Below are 16553 nucleotides of genomic sequence, written 5' to 3'. Positions count from 1 at the left end.
CTACCATCTTTTGATAGTGTGTGCTCCTTTACTGATCCGGCTCAGCAAATTCCACAATGTGCCAATCTACAAGGGAAGAAAAATAACTAAAGTAAGCATACAAATTCTTAGCAAGTTCAAATGGAATTACCATACTTACCTTGATCATTATAAGCATAACATCTACTAATCATTTTAGCATTCAACATTTCTATCATTGGCACATAATGACATAACTAGACACATATCAACATTACCTATCAAGTATGTTAGTCATGTTTTCATATCATGAGTAATATCACTACATTAAGGAAATCACATATCTATAACATATCAAATATCATACATATACTATCTCATTTCCAGATCACATTCAAGTTTTTGTTTCCCTTCAATTGAATATCACCCGATGGAACTATAATAAAATGGACTCGGATACACGGGTGATTAAATTGCATACACAAGATGACATTATATCATGTTTGCTTATACAAGTTGACATTATAACAGGGTTGCTCACTCAAGTTGACATTATATCAAGGTTACCCATCCGGGCTAAACCTGTGATACATATAACTCAAGAATTTGCAACAAATGCTAAACCTCATCATAACATGTAAAACATTTGATCAAATGTGCGTATAACCCTATTGGCATGCCAAACGTATCCTAACATTTTACTGAGTTCACACAGGCATTATTTCCATACACATATCATTATCAATCTCTATAATTATCCACAATTCAAATCGTACCTTGTACATTATCACATATTTCATTTACTTGCCCTGTAATCAATCAACTTCCACATTTATACCCTGTACTATTATGTAATAACCAATAATCATATAGCATTACAATTCAGTCCATTTCATTCCAATATCACTAGTTATCAAGTTATGTCTAAATATATATAATCAAACACAAATTAAACCTAATATAAAATGAGATAGTAAGTTTCATATGAACTTACCTATTTGAGATGTCAAAACAGGTTGATTTTTTAGGGACTAATAAACCATTTGAGCTTTTCCTCGATTAACCCCACCCTAATCCAAATCTTGATTTATACAATTATTTTACAACACCAATCAATATCAAACATTTTCATACTATAACATGATATGTATGGTTTCATATAATTCTAGTTTTTACTCCCCTCATGTTTTAAATTTTATTCAATTTAGTCCCAAAACTTAGAAATAACATAACTTTTGATTCTTAGCTTCGGATTAAAATTTGATTTCATATATTCTCATTAGGGACCTTATAATTTCTATTTTTAACATAATTTCATGACAATTTTTACATTTATTCAATTTGGTCCCTAATATAACAAAGCTAACAAACAAGCTAAATTAACTTTACAATCTAGTTCTTTTTTACATTCTAAGCTTAAAATCTATCAATTATAAGCCGAATTCTTCAAGAAATCAACAATAGTAACTTCCTAAAACTTTAATAGTTTCACAAATTGGCACATGGGTTAGTTAAATTAAGCTCTCATAACCTCAAATCTATAGTAATTACAAGAAAAGGACTTGAATATACTTACAATTGAGGGTTGAATGTAAAAGCTTCAAAAACGACTTCTCCCTTAGGTTTTTCTATGTTGTATAGTTAGAGAACAAAGAAGATGATTAAATTTCTACTAAAATAAGCCTTATATACCATGATTTAACTTAATTAACTTTAATAAATTAATTTAATCATGTTTTATTTAACTTAATCCATCTTTAATCAAATTTAGTGGAATCAACCATTACCATCCACTAATTCCTATTGTAAAATGGTTTAATTACCATTTTAAACCTTTGGTTATTTACTATTTAAGTCCCTAAACCTTTGGCCAATTAAAAACTTATAGCGATTGAACTTTATTGTAACACCCTTTACCCAATCCAGTCACTGGGCCTGAGCTATAGGATGCTACAACATATAACGGAATAATTACATCTAAAACTAACATTTAACAATCAACCAAAACATTAAACATTTTATATTTTAAGTATACCATGATTTGTAATCAAATTTGAATCTCAAATGAGCTTACGAAGGCTTTTAAATCAATTTAGAAACACATAAGGACTTAATTGAACATATAACAAAAAGTGTGATTACTTTGGAAAACTTGGGTCACACGGCCGTGTGAAAGGCTTTGACGGTGCAGCTAAGTTGTGTAACTAATTGTGACCATGTGGAACACATGCATTCCAATTCCAAAAAAGCTCACGGTCTTATCACTAGCCTGTGTGTGGCACGCGGCCATGTGTCTAACCATGTTGTCAAGAATATGTCTCCAAATGCCTAGTTTTGTGGAAACATTCAATAAGGTCTAAAATGCACTATTTCTTTAACATCAAAACCTACTCAAAACATACACATTAACATGTCAAAAATACAACTTAAAATGCCTAACCAATATGCCACATTTCAACCAAAACCAAACCAATCTAATACCTACTTACCATACACACTATTCATTATTTAAGCATCACCATACCAATACCATATCAAAGCCTAATAATACTTCAATTTAGTCTACTCATTATCATAAGCATATAAGGATATGCATGAACCAAACCTACCAAAATAACATCACAACATCAGTTTTACTCATTACACTTATAACATAACAACATGAGCAAGTTCTTAAGTTACAACTTCAAAACATATACATATACCTTAACACCTATTACGTGCCACTTATAATTAAGCCAAAATGAATTAAAAAGGCTACCAAAAGAGACGCTGGATAGTGTGAGCCCTGGAAATGATCCGATAGCCAAGTTCCGCCAAAAGTCAACTACAGAAGACAGGAAAAATGAAACAGGGTAAGCATTAACATGCTTAGTAAGTTCATATGTATTTAAAAAATAGTCTTACCTTAAAGCACAATTATGTAAACAAAATACTAGTTTAAATCAATTTTCTATCAAGACATTTTACATCAACAAGGTGAGCATTTCATAAACCAAATCATATAACATTTCAATCCATTCAATACGATACATATCAGTATGATTCAATCAGAACTATTGAACAGGTGAATCATGTAAAACAATTGATCATATCTATTCACATTCTTTTCAAATCACCACATACACAATCAAATACCTTTTTCTTTTAAACAAACAACCTGATAAATTCAAATAATAAGATATAGATACGCGGGTAACTACACTACACCAAGTTGCTAGATTAAGCGATAACTACACTACACCAAGGCACCATAACCATAAAGGTAATATTATATTTATATATATTAGTTTATATTTCCTCCATTTTGGGTACTTAAATTCCAAACCCATATTTTCTTTCTTCTCCATTGTTTGCTTCCAAAATCCTAGAGATACAGAAATAGGTACTCTGGGTACAAGTACAAACTCCAGAACAGTGCATGAAGTTGGAGAAGATGATTATGGCCACCACGAGCACATTTCTCATACTCATCTACAACATATAAATCAAGTATTCATGTCAGTGCTCTCTTTGTTCTTAAATCCAAATATATTCACAATATTATACTATTCTATTCTAACATGTTACATATATACATACATACATACATACATTTTTTTCTTTTTTTCTTTTCAATTTTCACCTAATTTTTATTATGATCATTGCTTTGCTTTTCAAGAAAATTCCTCAACTTTCTTTATCTCAGTGTCCCTTTTCTCCCTTTCACCCTTTAACCACTTCTTGTGTTCTTCCTTTGCTTACTATCTTATGAGAAACTCCAACTCTTCTTATTTATATAGAAGAACTCCACGATTGAGGTGTATAGTTTATACACCATCAGTAAAGTAAGTTAAATAGTAATATTGTCCCATTAGTAAATTAAGGGTATGTTTGAATACCACGGAGTAATTAGGTGAAAGTGTAATTTTTTAAGTAGTATTTATATTTTCTTATAATTAAAAGGAATTCGAATTTTCTTGATGTGTTTGATTAATAGAGTGTATATTGTAATTTCTTATTCATGTTTGGTAATATTATAAATTATAATTACACAACTACATAATTTTAAATTCTAAAAAGATATTAATTATTATAAAAGTTATCAAGAAAAATTTCTCAAGACAAGTAGCAAAATCTAAAAGCAAACCACCATATATAATACATCAGTCCATAAAAGTATTCAACAATACGATTAGTCGATTACAAATAAAATGAACAAGAAAAATAAACATCATAAGAAACTTTATCTAATTACTTTAGCATTACATATTTGATGAGTTATTCTCTCTCTAACATTAGACTTATATCCGTTGTTACCATTGATTGATCATTGACCAAATATAAATAGTTAATAATAAATACTATATAATTTTTTTAATTATTAGGTCAAAATGTTTACAGGAAAATATACCATCAAAAAAATAAATTTTAAATAAAATTAGTAAAATAATATATAATTATGGGAATAACTTATATTTGGATGATCCTAAAAATTAAGATTTTTAGGCACCAATAAAATTTTACCACATCATCAAATTTTAAAGACATTAAATTATTAGTATACAATCATCCATAGAAAATTTATTTTATGGACCCTTCCCACCACATTATTCATGGCCCCTTTCTAATTATTTAATAACATTTCAACAATTTTTTCATATAACTAATACATAACATTGTTACTTTTTTACATTGAATCCCAAACCCAAAACCCCGAACCCTGAATCTAGAATCTCAAGTCCTAAACCAAAAAAACCTATAACCCCAAACCCTTGAACCTTGAACCCCAAACTCATAACATCAAACCTTAAATCCCAAACCCTTGAACCTTGAACCTGACCCTTAAACTCCGAACCCTGAAACTTAAATCTTGAACCCAAACCTTGAACCTCGAGGTTTGAGGTTCAAGGTTTAAGGTTCAAAGTTCGAGGTTCAGGGTAAAATAATTACCAAAATTATGTGTCAATGACATGAAAAAATTGCACAAAAATTACTAATTTTTTAAAAAATTGGTTGCACAAAAATAAAAAATATTAACTTATGAAAAAACAAAATGATTAAAATTTGTAAAAGAAGAAAAGATGTTTGTTTATAATTTAAAAAATTAATTATTTTAAGTAATTGAATTAAAATTAAATTAAGTTAGAGAAGATATTAGATATAGACGAGTGCATAATAAGACTTTGATATCTTTAAAATTTAATGACGTGGATTATTTTATTGGTGTCTAAAAACTATGTTTTTTTAGGATGATCCTAATATAATTTATTCCCTATAATTATGTTTTTAAAAATATATATCCTAAAATTAAAACACTATTATTATATAAAAATAATTTTTTTAATGTACGGATATATTTGAAAAGTCATAAGTAATTGAATTTGCATGTAATTGTTTGTAATTATCTGTATAATAACTCTATTTTTCACTCTCCCCTAGGAATCGAAGATTATAATCAGGTGTGGGATCCAGTAATTATCATAGCTACTAAAATTTATTGCATATATGTAATTATAAAAATTACACTCGAAACTAATTACTAAATTATTAAAATTTGTGTTTTATGTTATTTTATACTATTTTTTCTTTTCAACTTGGGTGTTGAAAGATTTGTGAAAAAGAAAACAGGAGGAAACCGCAAAGTTTGAAAATTGAATATCTGCATACTAGATTTAGGACCATGGATGTACTGTGCCTACCTCTTAAAGAAGTGTGCCTGCCTCCATTGGTGTCACCCTAGGACCGCTCCTACAAATTATATAAATATATATTATAAGATTCAAGATCCAAAGTTAATGTACACAACTTAATTCACACATCAACAAATTGCTTTTATGTTAATTGTTTTTTTTTTTGAAAGATTTTAAATAAATAAAATTAAATATAATTCAATTTCAACTTCTTGATTTTACTGAATAAATATTTTCTTTCTAAAATTTATTTCAACTTTATCATGTTATAAATTTAAATTTTATCTAAATTCACCCTAACTAAAATTTGAAAATTTTATCTAAGAGAATAAAAACATATAAAAAATTAAAAAATCATTTTGTTTTGTAATTTTATTTTCAAAATTTATATATTATTTTTCCATATATTTTTATAAATCTTAATTAATTCTTACAATTTTATATTTTTTATAAAAAATTTAAAAATAAAAAATTTATAATTGTTTCCTAAAATATAAAGGCTTAAAGATCATTTGCCGTACATCGTTTTTCTTACTTTGATTTTTTTTTGTTCAAATTAGTACCTAATGTCACATTCTATTAATCAGTTCAGTACACTAAATGTGGCCGAATTAGGATGTGCCACGTGGCACTTCAATCCAATTTGAAAGTACCACATGGCATCTAATTGAAGTGTCACATGGTACATTCTATTTTTAAAACTTGTACATCGTCAGGTAAACAACTAGTTTTTATATTTAAAAATTTTTAATTTGTTTTTAAATTTTATATAAATATAACAATTTTTTTTACATATCCAAATTTGATATAATCCTTTTATATATATATATATATATTCACATTTTTAATAATGTTTGAATTTTATTTTTCTTTCCAAAATTTTAAAAATGTTTATATATTTTGGTTTTTTTATTTTTTAATTTTTTGAATCTTTTTGAATATTTATTATATTTCATTTATAAAATATTTATTATATTTCATTTATATTTCCTTATAATAAATTAAATATAATAAATGAACTCTCTCACTAACGTTTCTAATCGTTAACTTTTTTTAATTATTTAAGAGATAATTGTTGAAAAAAAATTGTAGAAATTTTAGTTAAATTTTTCGTAGAAATTTTTTAAAAAATATTTTATTTTTCCTTAAAAATATAGTTTAATATTCAAAATTAAAAAATAGATTATAGTATGGAAATAGCATAAAGATAAATTATCTTAATATTAAATTTTCATTTAATATTTATCATATTAAAGATATATAATTTTATAAAAAAATAAATAGTATTGATCATAAAATATAAATGTCTCATCATTTTTCTTAAAAAAATTATATTTATCATTATGAATTAATTTCAATTTTATTTTAAGCACTTGATATAATTTAAAAATTATTGTGAAAATATGAATTATTAAATTTAAATTTAATATAAATTTATTTATAAAATTGTTATGTTTGGTTAAAATTGTATAAAGTTATTTTAAATAATAGTATTTCAGTTTCTTCATTTTAACCTTTCTTATTCTATGTTATTTTTTTTAATTTTTTTATGTATCGTCATTTCTTTAAAAAAATTAGAATTAAATTAGAAATAATATATTTTACGAGAAAGAAACTAATAATCTAATACAATACAATAAAAATCGAGGATGATTAACGAATGACCTTTTTTCTCTTAGCATCATAAGAAGTTTCTATGACGTAACTTTTCAGTATATTTAGTGTCTATGTTGAAATAATATTGTTAAAAGGAGCTTTAAACTCATAAAGTAAAGTTAGTGGATTGAGAAATGCTTCATGGGTAGCGACTATCTTCTTTTTTAATTGTGAAATATATATTATATGGAGTAAGATTTTAACGTATAAAATTGACAATGATAGAAGTGACCACTTTGGACTCCAATTCTAAAGGGTCTAAAACCAATTGATGGCCTTTTTGCATATATTTATTTTGGGTTAAATGTGATTCTTTATCAATTTTAAAATTAATTTTATATATTTTTATTTTCAAAAATTTACTTACTTTACTTGTGTTACAAGTTGTACCTCTTTGGGGATTTTGTTGATCACTACAAAGGTTATGCTCATTGGTTGAGTGAACACTAGGGTCTAGATTTGCCGTTGCGGTTCAAGCTCATCGCAACAAATTGTTAACAAGTGGAATCAATATTAGGGAGGAGTAGGAGGTGGTGATGACGGCAGTTTACTCTTTGCTGGGGCGAAGAGTCGCTGTGTTTGGTTTAGTTAAGGGAAGTCAAGAGTGAGTGAGAGAGAGGGAGGGAAGGAATGATGGAAGCAGAAGACTCTACGTGTTTGGTTCTATGTGTACAATGGTTTCTCTGTTGTTGTAAATGGGCTTACATACTGGAGATAAAAGATGTCACGCGTCTTAAGCTTGCTAGTAGTGGGGTCACATCTTGTCTCTTTCTAGTGACGGTGATACGACATTTTAAGATGGTCAAGCAATCAATAGTCCTAAAATTTTATGTGCTCTTAACAGAGATGACTTATGAAAGTTGGCCATGGTGTTACTTGATGTCTAAAGTCTGAGGTTGGCCTAGAACACATGTATGGTATCAAGTTTAACTGCTAAAGACACGTGTAGGAGCTTTATGAAGATGGTGCAAAAAGCTTAATACCTTATTTGGATACATTCGTAATTAAAATGGAAATTTGTGATTAATGGCTGCGATATTACATATATAATTGTTGATAGCCACTAACATGATTTAACATCAACATAAAATGTAGTTTTATATATAAAATATTTTAATATTTAAAATTTAATGATGAAAATAAAATATCATAATGTACATGGTTAAGGATATTTCCATCAATCTACTCGTATTTTATATATATTGAGAAAATACAATACAGAGTTTGTCATTATTGTATGACCAACGGATGGGTGTGAATGGCTGCTGTAACATGGTTGACTTGACACCATACCCAAAGAGGTAATATTTTATTTATTTATATAAATATATTAGTTTATAATTCCTCCATCTTGGGGACCTAAATTCCAAACCCATCTTTCATTCTTCTTCATTGTTTTTGGTATCGAAATCCCAGAGAGAAAGAGGGAGAGATGGGTAGTTTGGGAAACAGTGCAAACTCCAAAGCGGTACATGAAGCTGGAGAAGATGATTATGATCACCACAAGCACCTTTCTCCTACTCATCAACAGCTCGATGCTGGTGCTCTCTTTGTTCTTAAATCCAAAGGTGTATTCACTATTCTATTCTACTATTTTCTCTTTAATTTCCAACCATGTCTTATAATTTATGATCATTGCTTTGATTTGATTTGCTTTTCAAGAAAAATCTTCGACTTTCTTTCTTTGTTTTTCTCTGGCTCTCCCTTTTTCTCTCTTTCACCAATTTTTGCCTTCTTATATCATAGACACAAACTCCAACACTTCTTATTTCTTATTCTTTATGGAGTTAATATTCAGTCATATACCATCGATAAATTTAATGTTATCACATCAAATAAATTTTAAAATTTCTTCCTAATATGTCATTATTTTATATATTAATATATAGAAAAAGGTAAATTATATCCAAAGTTATTACACTATTAGTTAATTTACGTTTTAGTTTTTTAACTTTAAAAAATTATAAAATGGTCATTAAATTATTTAAAAATTTTTATTTAAATCATTGAACTATTAAACTATTAAAATCGCTTGTATGGCATTCTCTATTCGCACCACCTGCACTAAATGAAATATCTATTTCCTTTTCTCTTTAACAGTTCAATCTTTTTCATAAATCAACTTTGAAAGTCACGAGTTTACAAACCAAAATCCAAGCAGTTTTCTTTTTCGATCTCTGACATTAACCATCAGATAAGTACTGATCCACCATACCGATCGTCAAATCATTACTTAGAACTCGCTAGTCGCACTATTTAAAAAAATAACGGCTGAATAACTTAAAATAAAAATTTTCAAATAAAAAGATTCATAATATAGTTCATAATAAATGCACCAATGAACATGCATGAACTCTTGGTTTTTTTGGAATATTACTCTTTTTTTATCATAAAGATTTTATCGAGATTGAAGACTTATAGTTTAAAACCAAAAATTCAGCGTATTATATCATTGACCTTTAATTTATTTTATTTCTATTATTTTCTTATTTATCAACTGGTAAAATTTAGAAATGTGTGTTGAAAGATGGTCAAAAAGAAAACAGGAACTCAAGCTTACGTAGCCAAGTGAAGTCTGAATTGTTTAATTAACATGTTTTAGTTGAACATATAGGATCATGGCTGCACTGTGGTTACCACTTGACCACATCAATTGTTGCACCACCGCTTCTCAGCCTCCCATTTGCATTCACCTGCCTCGGATGGGCTGCCGGAATTATAAGTTTGGTGGTCGGAGCTTTGGTCACTTTCTACTCTTACAACTTGCTGTCTCTTGTCCTTGAACACCATGCTCAATTGGGTCGCCGACATCTTCGCTTCAGAGACATGGCCAATGAAATCTTGGGTAACCACTCTCCCCTCCTACAAATATTTCCAAATTACTTCACCCTTTCTTTCTCTTTTTTGTCTTTTTTTCTAAATGTGTAAAAAAATGTATGTATATTGAAAAATAAAAAAGATTAATATAAATAAATGAACTTACTCAATACATATTTGACCCTGCATTATTGATTCACAAAAACCTGTCCTTTTTACCAAATAAATAAATGAAGAAATTTAAATGCCAATGCTATGACCAAGCTTGCCCATACTTCATATGCCAACCCAGTAAATGTCAGCCTTACACTTGTGAATCGCTGAATGGCTCCAAATTATTTAATATTCGTACAATTATTTTTAAAATAATTATTTTTTAATATTAATTTTATTATAGGTTATTATTATATATGTTCTTTTTATATATATATAAGATTTAGAACTATTTATAGCCCTTCTCAACTTTTAAATAAGAGAAAAATATATTTCAACGCACTGGAACATACGTCCTGTTATCATTATTAACTAAATATTTATATAGTTTTTTTTTGGCTGAAAGTTTTGTTCAAATATTTCTTTATAGCTATTATATAGGGAAAAAAATATTTTGATTGAAAGAGGAAAAAGTGGAAAGTTTGGTATCCAACAATTTCAAGGACAATAGCATGGTGTAAAACCAATTGATGTCCTTTATTTTAATATAGGCATATTTTCTTGCGGATGGACTGTTCTTTTCTAATAATTTTATCTCACGATCTGCAATATGTACATAGCGCATATGAATATAATATATATATATATTATTTAGAATTACTATTTTTTATATTATTGATGTATACATCTCATTTTTATTTTTATTTTATTTTTAATGTAGCTCGTAAAACTTTATTACTAATGATTTAAAGCATTGATTTTCATAGCACCATGAAATATTAATTAAGGATACTTGAAATTATAAACTTTCACCCTTAATATACTAAATAGTTATTTTTTATTTTTAAATTTTTTTAAAATAAATATATATATGTATCTAGAGTTAATTTAGTATTGTTGTAAAAAAAAAGCTAAGTGAGAATAATAAAGTTTTTTTTCCCTTTTTTGGGGCTACCAAACTAAATTTAAACTACAAAAATTAATATTTTATCTATTTATTTTTTTATATATGAAGTTAGTATTTTGTTCATTGTGAGTGAACTCTACAAATAGAGTTAAATGAATGATGTGTGTTTGTTTCTATTATGATCTAAAGTCATATGCAATTATTTATTCCTATTTGTGAAGTTGTTTAACTCTGAATCAAATAAATTTTCATGTATTTCTGAGCACCATATTTTTGGAACTTGAAAATTATAAAAAAAAAATTGCTAGCTTAAATTCAGCTCTTGTAACACATTGTATTGTGCAGGGCCAAAATGGGGTCGGTACTATGTTGGGCCAATTCAATTCATGGTCTGCTATGGTGCTGTAATTGCTTGCACTCTTCTGGGAGGACAATGTATGAAGGTAACTCCTTTGTTTTCTCTAGTTTCAAAAAATTCCTATTTATTAATTAGTTATGCTTAAGATGATTGAACATGGTTTCCGATTTTTGCAGGCAATTTACTTGCTATCACAACCAAATGGGAGTATGAAGCTTTACGAATTCGTTATTATATTTGGGTTCTTGATGCTGGTTTTAGCTCAAATCCCATCTTTTCACTCACTAAGGCATATTAATTTGATATCCTTGTTTCTATGCCTTGCCTATAGTGCCTGTGCCGCTGCTGCTTCCATATATATAGGTAATTCTGGAGATACAATAAGAACTTGTTTCCATCATCTGTTTGATTTAATGATTAATTAAACATGGCTTTTTTGTTTGTTTGTTTGTTATTCCAGGGAATTCTTCAAAGGGACCAACAAAGGATTATGGCCTGAAAGGTGACGCCGAAAGCCAAATTTTCGGAATATTCAATGCTATCGCCATTATTGCCACAACTTATGGCAATGGTATCATTCCAGAAATTCAGGCAACAATTGCACCACCGGTGAAGGGGAAGATGTTCAAAGGGTTATGTGTTTGTTACACGGTACTTATCATTACTTTCTTCACTGTTGCCATCACTGGTTATTGGGCATTTGGCAACCATTCTGAAGGCCTTTTACTCAGTAATTTCTTGGATGATGGGAATCCTTTGGTGCCAAAATGGTTCATCTTGATGACCAACCTCTTTACTATTCTCCAACTATCAGCAGTTGGCGTGGTGAGCGCATATCTTTCCCTCCCCCTCTTCTTTCCGACTCTTCATTTTTCTTCAGGTACATGTGTGTCAGGTCAACATAGGTTCATGTATTCAATAATAAAATTCTGGTTTTTGTCACAGGTCTACTTGCAGCCAACAAATGAAGTGCTGGAAAGAACATTTGCAGATCCAAAGAGCAAAGAGTTGTCTGCCCGTAATGTTATCCCGAGGGTAGTCTCGAGATCACTATCTGTTGTTATAGCCACGACAGTTGCAGCTATGCTTCCATTTTTTGGAGACATCAATGCCGTCATTGGAGCTTTCGGTTTCATGCCCCTTGACTTCATCTTACCTGTCATTTTCTTCAACTTGACATTTAAGCCGTCGAAGCGGAGTCTTGTTTTTTGGTTGAATGTTTCCATTGCAGTGGTTTTCTCTGCACTGGCAATTATAGCAGCCATTGCAGCAGTCAGACAAATAGTTCTTGATGCCAAAACTTATCGATTATTTGCTAATGTATAATATAATCCAACCAAGTTTATCAATGGCTGGCCTTATATTTAGTCGATCCCTCGTTAAAAGTAAAGGAGGGAGAGCCTGTTATGCCATCACATGTTGATTGAATTCAGTGAAATTGCAGAAAGAATCAAATATTTGATTTAAATTGATTTATTGTAATAGCTAAAAGGTAACAACTGGAACTTAAAGGGGAAAAAAACAAGAAAACTCAGCTGTAAGTCTGCAACAAGCAGCTTAATTAAAGTCTATTTCGATTCTCGACCATTTAAATGTCCAAATTCTTGCTTCCAATAAGCTTGTGCTTCTTCGGGTGTCCGAAATGTCCAAATATGAGACTCGGCTTTCTCACGAGCCTCCAGAATTTCCTGTTTTCAGCAGGACCAGTTCATTATTGGGGAACAGATAGCACAGGTAAAATGCAACTGCAATTTAAGTTTTGTCTACATGGAAAAAACCAATGGTTGGGCTGTCAATAAACCTCTCTACAGTTCCTAGTCATCGTTCCGTTTACATGAATGTTATCATCATTAGCATTCAGAAAATGACATGCTAAGTTTTCTTACCCCCCCCCCCCACCCCCATAAACAAATGTATAACACCCAAGCTTAGGCCTTAAGGCACTTCTTTAACTTTTGCCATATCAATAACTCTCTTCAATTGTCACCATCAAAATGCATCAAGGACTTCCTTTTTTTTAACTAAACAGTGCGGATGTCAGTGTCTTGCCTCTTCACCTAAGAAATAATTGTATTTACTTATTTATATTTCTAGCAATTATTGTCTTTTCAAGTTCCTCACAAACAAACATGCATGAGCTTTTCCACACTCCTTTATTCTGTGTACCTAAATTATTCAAACCATTTAAGCACATATGAAAAAGGTAATCACTCTTTAGCTAAGATGAAATGGTGAGTCTTTTCCCCCCATAAGTTCCTTTGCAATATCCAGCTTACCCACTTAACCATTTTTTGGTTATATCCCAACTGGTAGTCATCTTTTTGTCTTCCACTGTACCTAGTCTTAGTTATCATAGTAATATACTTTGAGATAAAGGTTAAAATCTTTTGAATCTATATTACTCAGCCCCTTCATTTCCCTAAAGCCTTGTTCAACACATATTCAACCATGAGTAAAGAGTATGCTCTTCCAATTATAAGAAATAACTCTAAAAAGAATAAGTATACTCATATAGGACACATATCCGTATAACACAGGTTTGAACTTAGCTAAACATTTTGGAACTTCTCATTAATTCATTATTGAAGAGATGAATTCACAGCATGCGAAACATAACAATAAAATTACGACTAGTCGGTTTTTGATATGTAAACCCTAAAAGTGAAAATGCTATCTTTTTTTCATTATGGTTCAGAGATTTAGGGCACCATTTACAATTCCCAAAAATATGGAAGATTTAGGATACTACAGAAAGACCTAGTTTAACATTACAATTGAAAACAAGCTAATCCCAAGCCATTAGGATTCACAGTAGAATTTGATATCTTATTTGGATGACACTCGCAACTAAAATTGAGATTTGTGATCAGTGGCTGCTCAAATTGAAAGAGACATTACATTTATTTGTTGATAGTTCATCTTCGATAAATTCCTCCAATCAGCGTTTAGCTTATGAACCACGATTTAAGCATAAGGCAACCACTAAGTAGCTTATTAACAAATTAAAAGCTAAAAAATTAAATATAAATTGAAATAATAGTTTTTCCTTAAATCTTTTTGCAATATTTTTAAATCGGAAAAGAAATTAAAAGAAAGAGGAAAATGAACCTGGAGTTGAGAAGAGGGCTTGGTTTTCAAATACAAACAATCCCAAAGAGCACTCCATTTTCCATAGCAATTATCCAAAACTCCTTCTCTGTAATACTGTTGCAATTGATGAACCGGAGCTGCCCAACGAATTATCGAATCAATTCATACAAAAAAAAATTGAAATTGGTAAAAAGAAAAGGGAAATTAGAGAGAGGGAGGTATACAATAGCAAAACCAGAGAGCGTCGAAGCATTTAGTGCAGGACAAGCGACGTTGAGAGACAGAGGATTCCTTTTCGGCACTCATCTTTCTTCTCCTTCAATCTTGCGCGCTGGCGTCGAAATTATGTCTTTGGGTTGTAGTTGGGCTTAGGCCCAAACACCATTATTGGGAAAAAAAAATTGAAAATGGAAAAATCATTCTGATAGTAGAAAGGGATGGATTTCAAAAGGTTTAATCACAAATTTGGTGACTACCATTTATATGTTTTGTCAAAATAGTTCTAATTATATTTTTCAGTCTTTATTGGCCATCAATTCTTGTTCTTTTTTTCAATTTGTTTTTTTGAACAGGTTTGATGATTTGTTAATGGAATGATGTTAAATTTCATACGTGGAATATTTTTAATGAGCTGTAATTTATTACTTCGATAACCCAATAAATAATTACATATGGAAAGTAATAAAATAAATATTTCATGAAGTTTAAAAAAAAAAGCTCTTAATTTAAAGAAAATGTATGCATTCTTTGAAACCAATTAATAAACAAATGTATGTATTCTTCATTTCACGTTTATTTTTTTTAAATTAATAGTTATTTTTTTTAGATAATAACACCTTCAGTATTTTTAGTTTGATTTATTAATTATCTTTTTAAAACCTCTTAGTAAACAAATATATGCATTCTTCATTTTGAAATATTTTTTTAGATAATTAAGTTTATTTTCTTTAAATTAAGAATTATTTTTTAATTTCATGTATGATTTATTTATTTCATTATTTTTCACATGTAATTATTTTATTGGATTACCTAAGTAATACATTACATCTCATTAAAAATATTCCACATCATCCACTTTAATTTTTTTTAATAGTACTTTCATCAAATCTATTAGAAAAAATAGTTTGAAAAAAAGCAAAAAGGTTGATGGCTAAAAAAGGCTAAAAAATACAATTAGGACCATTTTTATAAAATATGTAACTGTTAGTGATCAAATTTGTCATTAAGCCAATTTCAAAATTATGAAGGTATTTTGATATAATATAAATATGGTATAAGATTTGGATATGATTTAATTGCATATATAAATTTTATATTTTGGTTAAATTAAACACCTGAAATATTTAATTTGTTTTCAATTGTTTTGGATTATTAATTTGAATCATGCTAATTAAGCTTGAAATTGTTGGACTAGATTGTAACAAATTACAAAAACAAGTTGTATAATATTAATTTTAAACAAGATAATGATGCATTAATGTATAATATAAATATTTTAAGCATAATATAGAATATCTGTCACTAATTAATAAATTTATTGTCGTACATAATATTTACCATCTCTATACGATTTTACTATCTTCTTTAAAAGTTTTAACAACAAAGGGTCTACGTATATCAATATGTGTCATTTTAAGAAGTTGAGTAATTTTTTTTGGCACTTTCTTTCTATGTTTGTCTTACTTTTCCTTAACACAATTCACACGTACACTAAGATCAGTCAAATCTAGATATGATAGAATCTCATTCTTCACTAATCTTTTAGTCTTTCTTTGGATACATAATCCAAATATTTATGTCACAAGTAAGCAGAATTTTCATTTACTATACCACGTTTAATTTTAACATTATTATAACCAACAAGCAATGATTTCATAACAGTATTATCTAGTTTCAATTTATATATACTATCAATGAGGTTTCAGGTCCTATAATAGTTTTG

The 16553-nt window shown here is 28.9% G+C and overlaps 2 protein-coding genes across 2 annotated transcripts; one reads left to right on the top strand and one right to left on the bottom strand.

The window, feature by feature from the left end:
- The first annotated feature begins 8618 nt into the window (after positions 1–8618).
- LOC107891641 (GABA transporter 1) lies at positions 8619–12989 on the top strand. Its single transcript, XM_016816483.2, has 6 exons — positions 8619–8854; positions 9901–10131; positions 11509–11606; positions 11698–11884; positions 11982–12346; positions 12467–12989. The coding sequence occupies exons 1-6, from the start codon at positions 8719–8721 to the stop codon at positions 12845–12847; spliced, it is 1398 nt and encodes a 465-aa protein (XP_016671972.2). The 5' UTR covers positions 8619–8718; the 3' UTR covers positions 12848–12989.
- LOC107891643 (uncharacterized) lies at positions 12960–14995 on the bottom strand. The gene is made up of 3 exons (XM_016816486.1): positions 14836–14995; positions 14630–14748; positions 12960–13209 (listed from the first exon to the last, which is right to left on the bottom strand). The coding sequence occupies exons 1-3, from the start codon at positions 14915–14917 to the stop codon at positions 13090–13092; spliced, it is 321 nt and encodes a 106-aa protein (XP_016671975.1). The 5' UTR covers positions 14918–14995; the 3' UTR covers positions 12960–13089.
- Positions 14996–16553: the final 1558 nt, after the last annotated feature.

This window comes from Gossypium hirsutum, chromosome D09, assembly GCF_007990345.1.
Source record: "Gossypium hirsutum isolate 1008001.06 chromosome D09, Gossypium_hirsutum_v2.1, whole genome shotgun sequence".
NCBI classification, from domain to species: Eukaryota; Viridiplantae; Streptophyta; class Magnoliopsida; order Malvales; family Malvaceae; genus Gossypium; species Gossypium hirsutum.
The sequence above is the reverse complement of the archived record's forward strand: the minus strand, read 5'-3'. Positions and strand labels throughout refer to the sequence as shown.

Coding starts and splice junctions, on each gene's coding strand:
- LOC107891641 (XM_016816483.2), top strand. CDS start 8,719: ATGGGTAGTTTGGGAAACAGTGCAAACTCCAAAGCGGTACATGAAGCT. Junction 10,132..11,508: donor CATGGCCAATGAAATCTTGG/GTAACCACTCTC, acceptor TGTATTGTGCAG/GGCCAAAATGGGGTCGGTAC. Junction 12,347..12,466: donor AACTATCAGCAGTTGGCGTG/GTGAGCGCATAT, acceptor TTTTTGTCACAG/GTCTACTTGCAGCCAACAAA.
- LOC107891643 (XM_016816486.1), bottom strand. CDS start 14,917: ATGAGTGCCGAAAAGGAATCCTCTGTCTCTCAACGTCGCTTGTCCTGC. Junction 14,749..14,835: donor CGCTCTCTGGTTTTGCTATT/GTATACCTCCCT, acceptor TTCGTTGGGCAG/CTCCGGTTCATCAATTGCAA. Junction 13,210..14,629: donor AGCCCTCTTCTCAACTCCAG/GTTCATTTTCCT, acceptor TGCTGAAAACAG/GAAATTCTGGAGGCTCGTGA.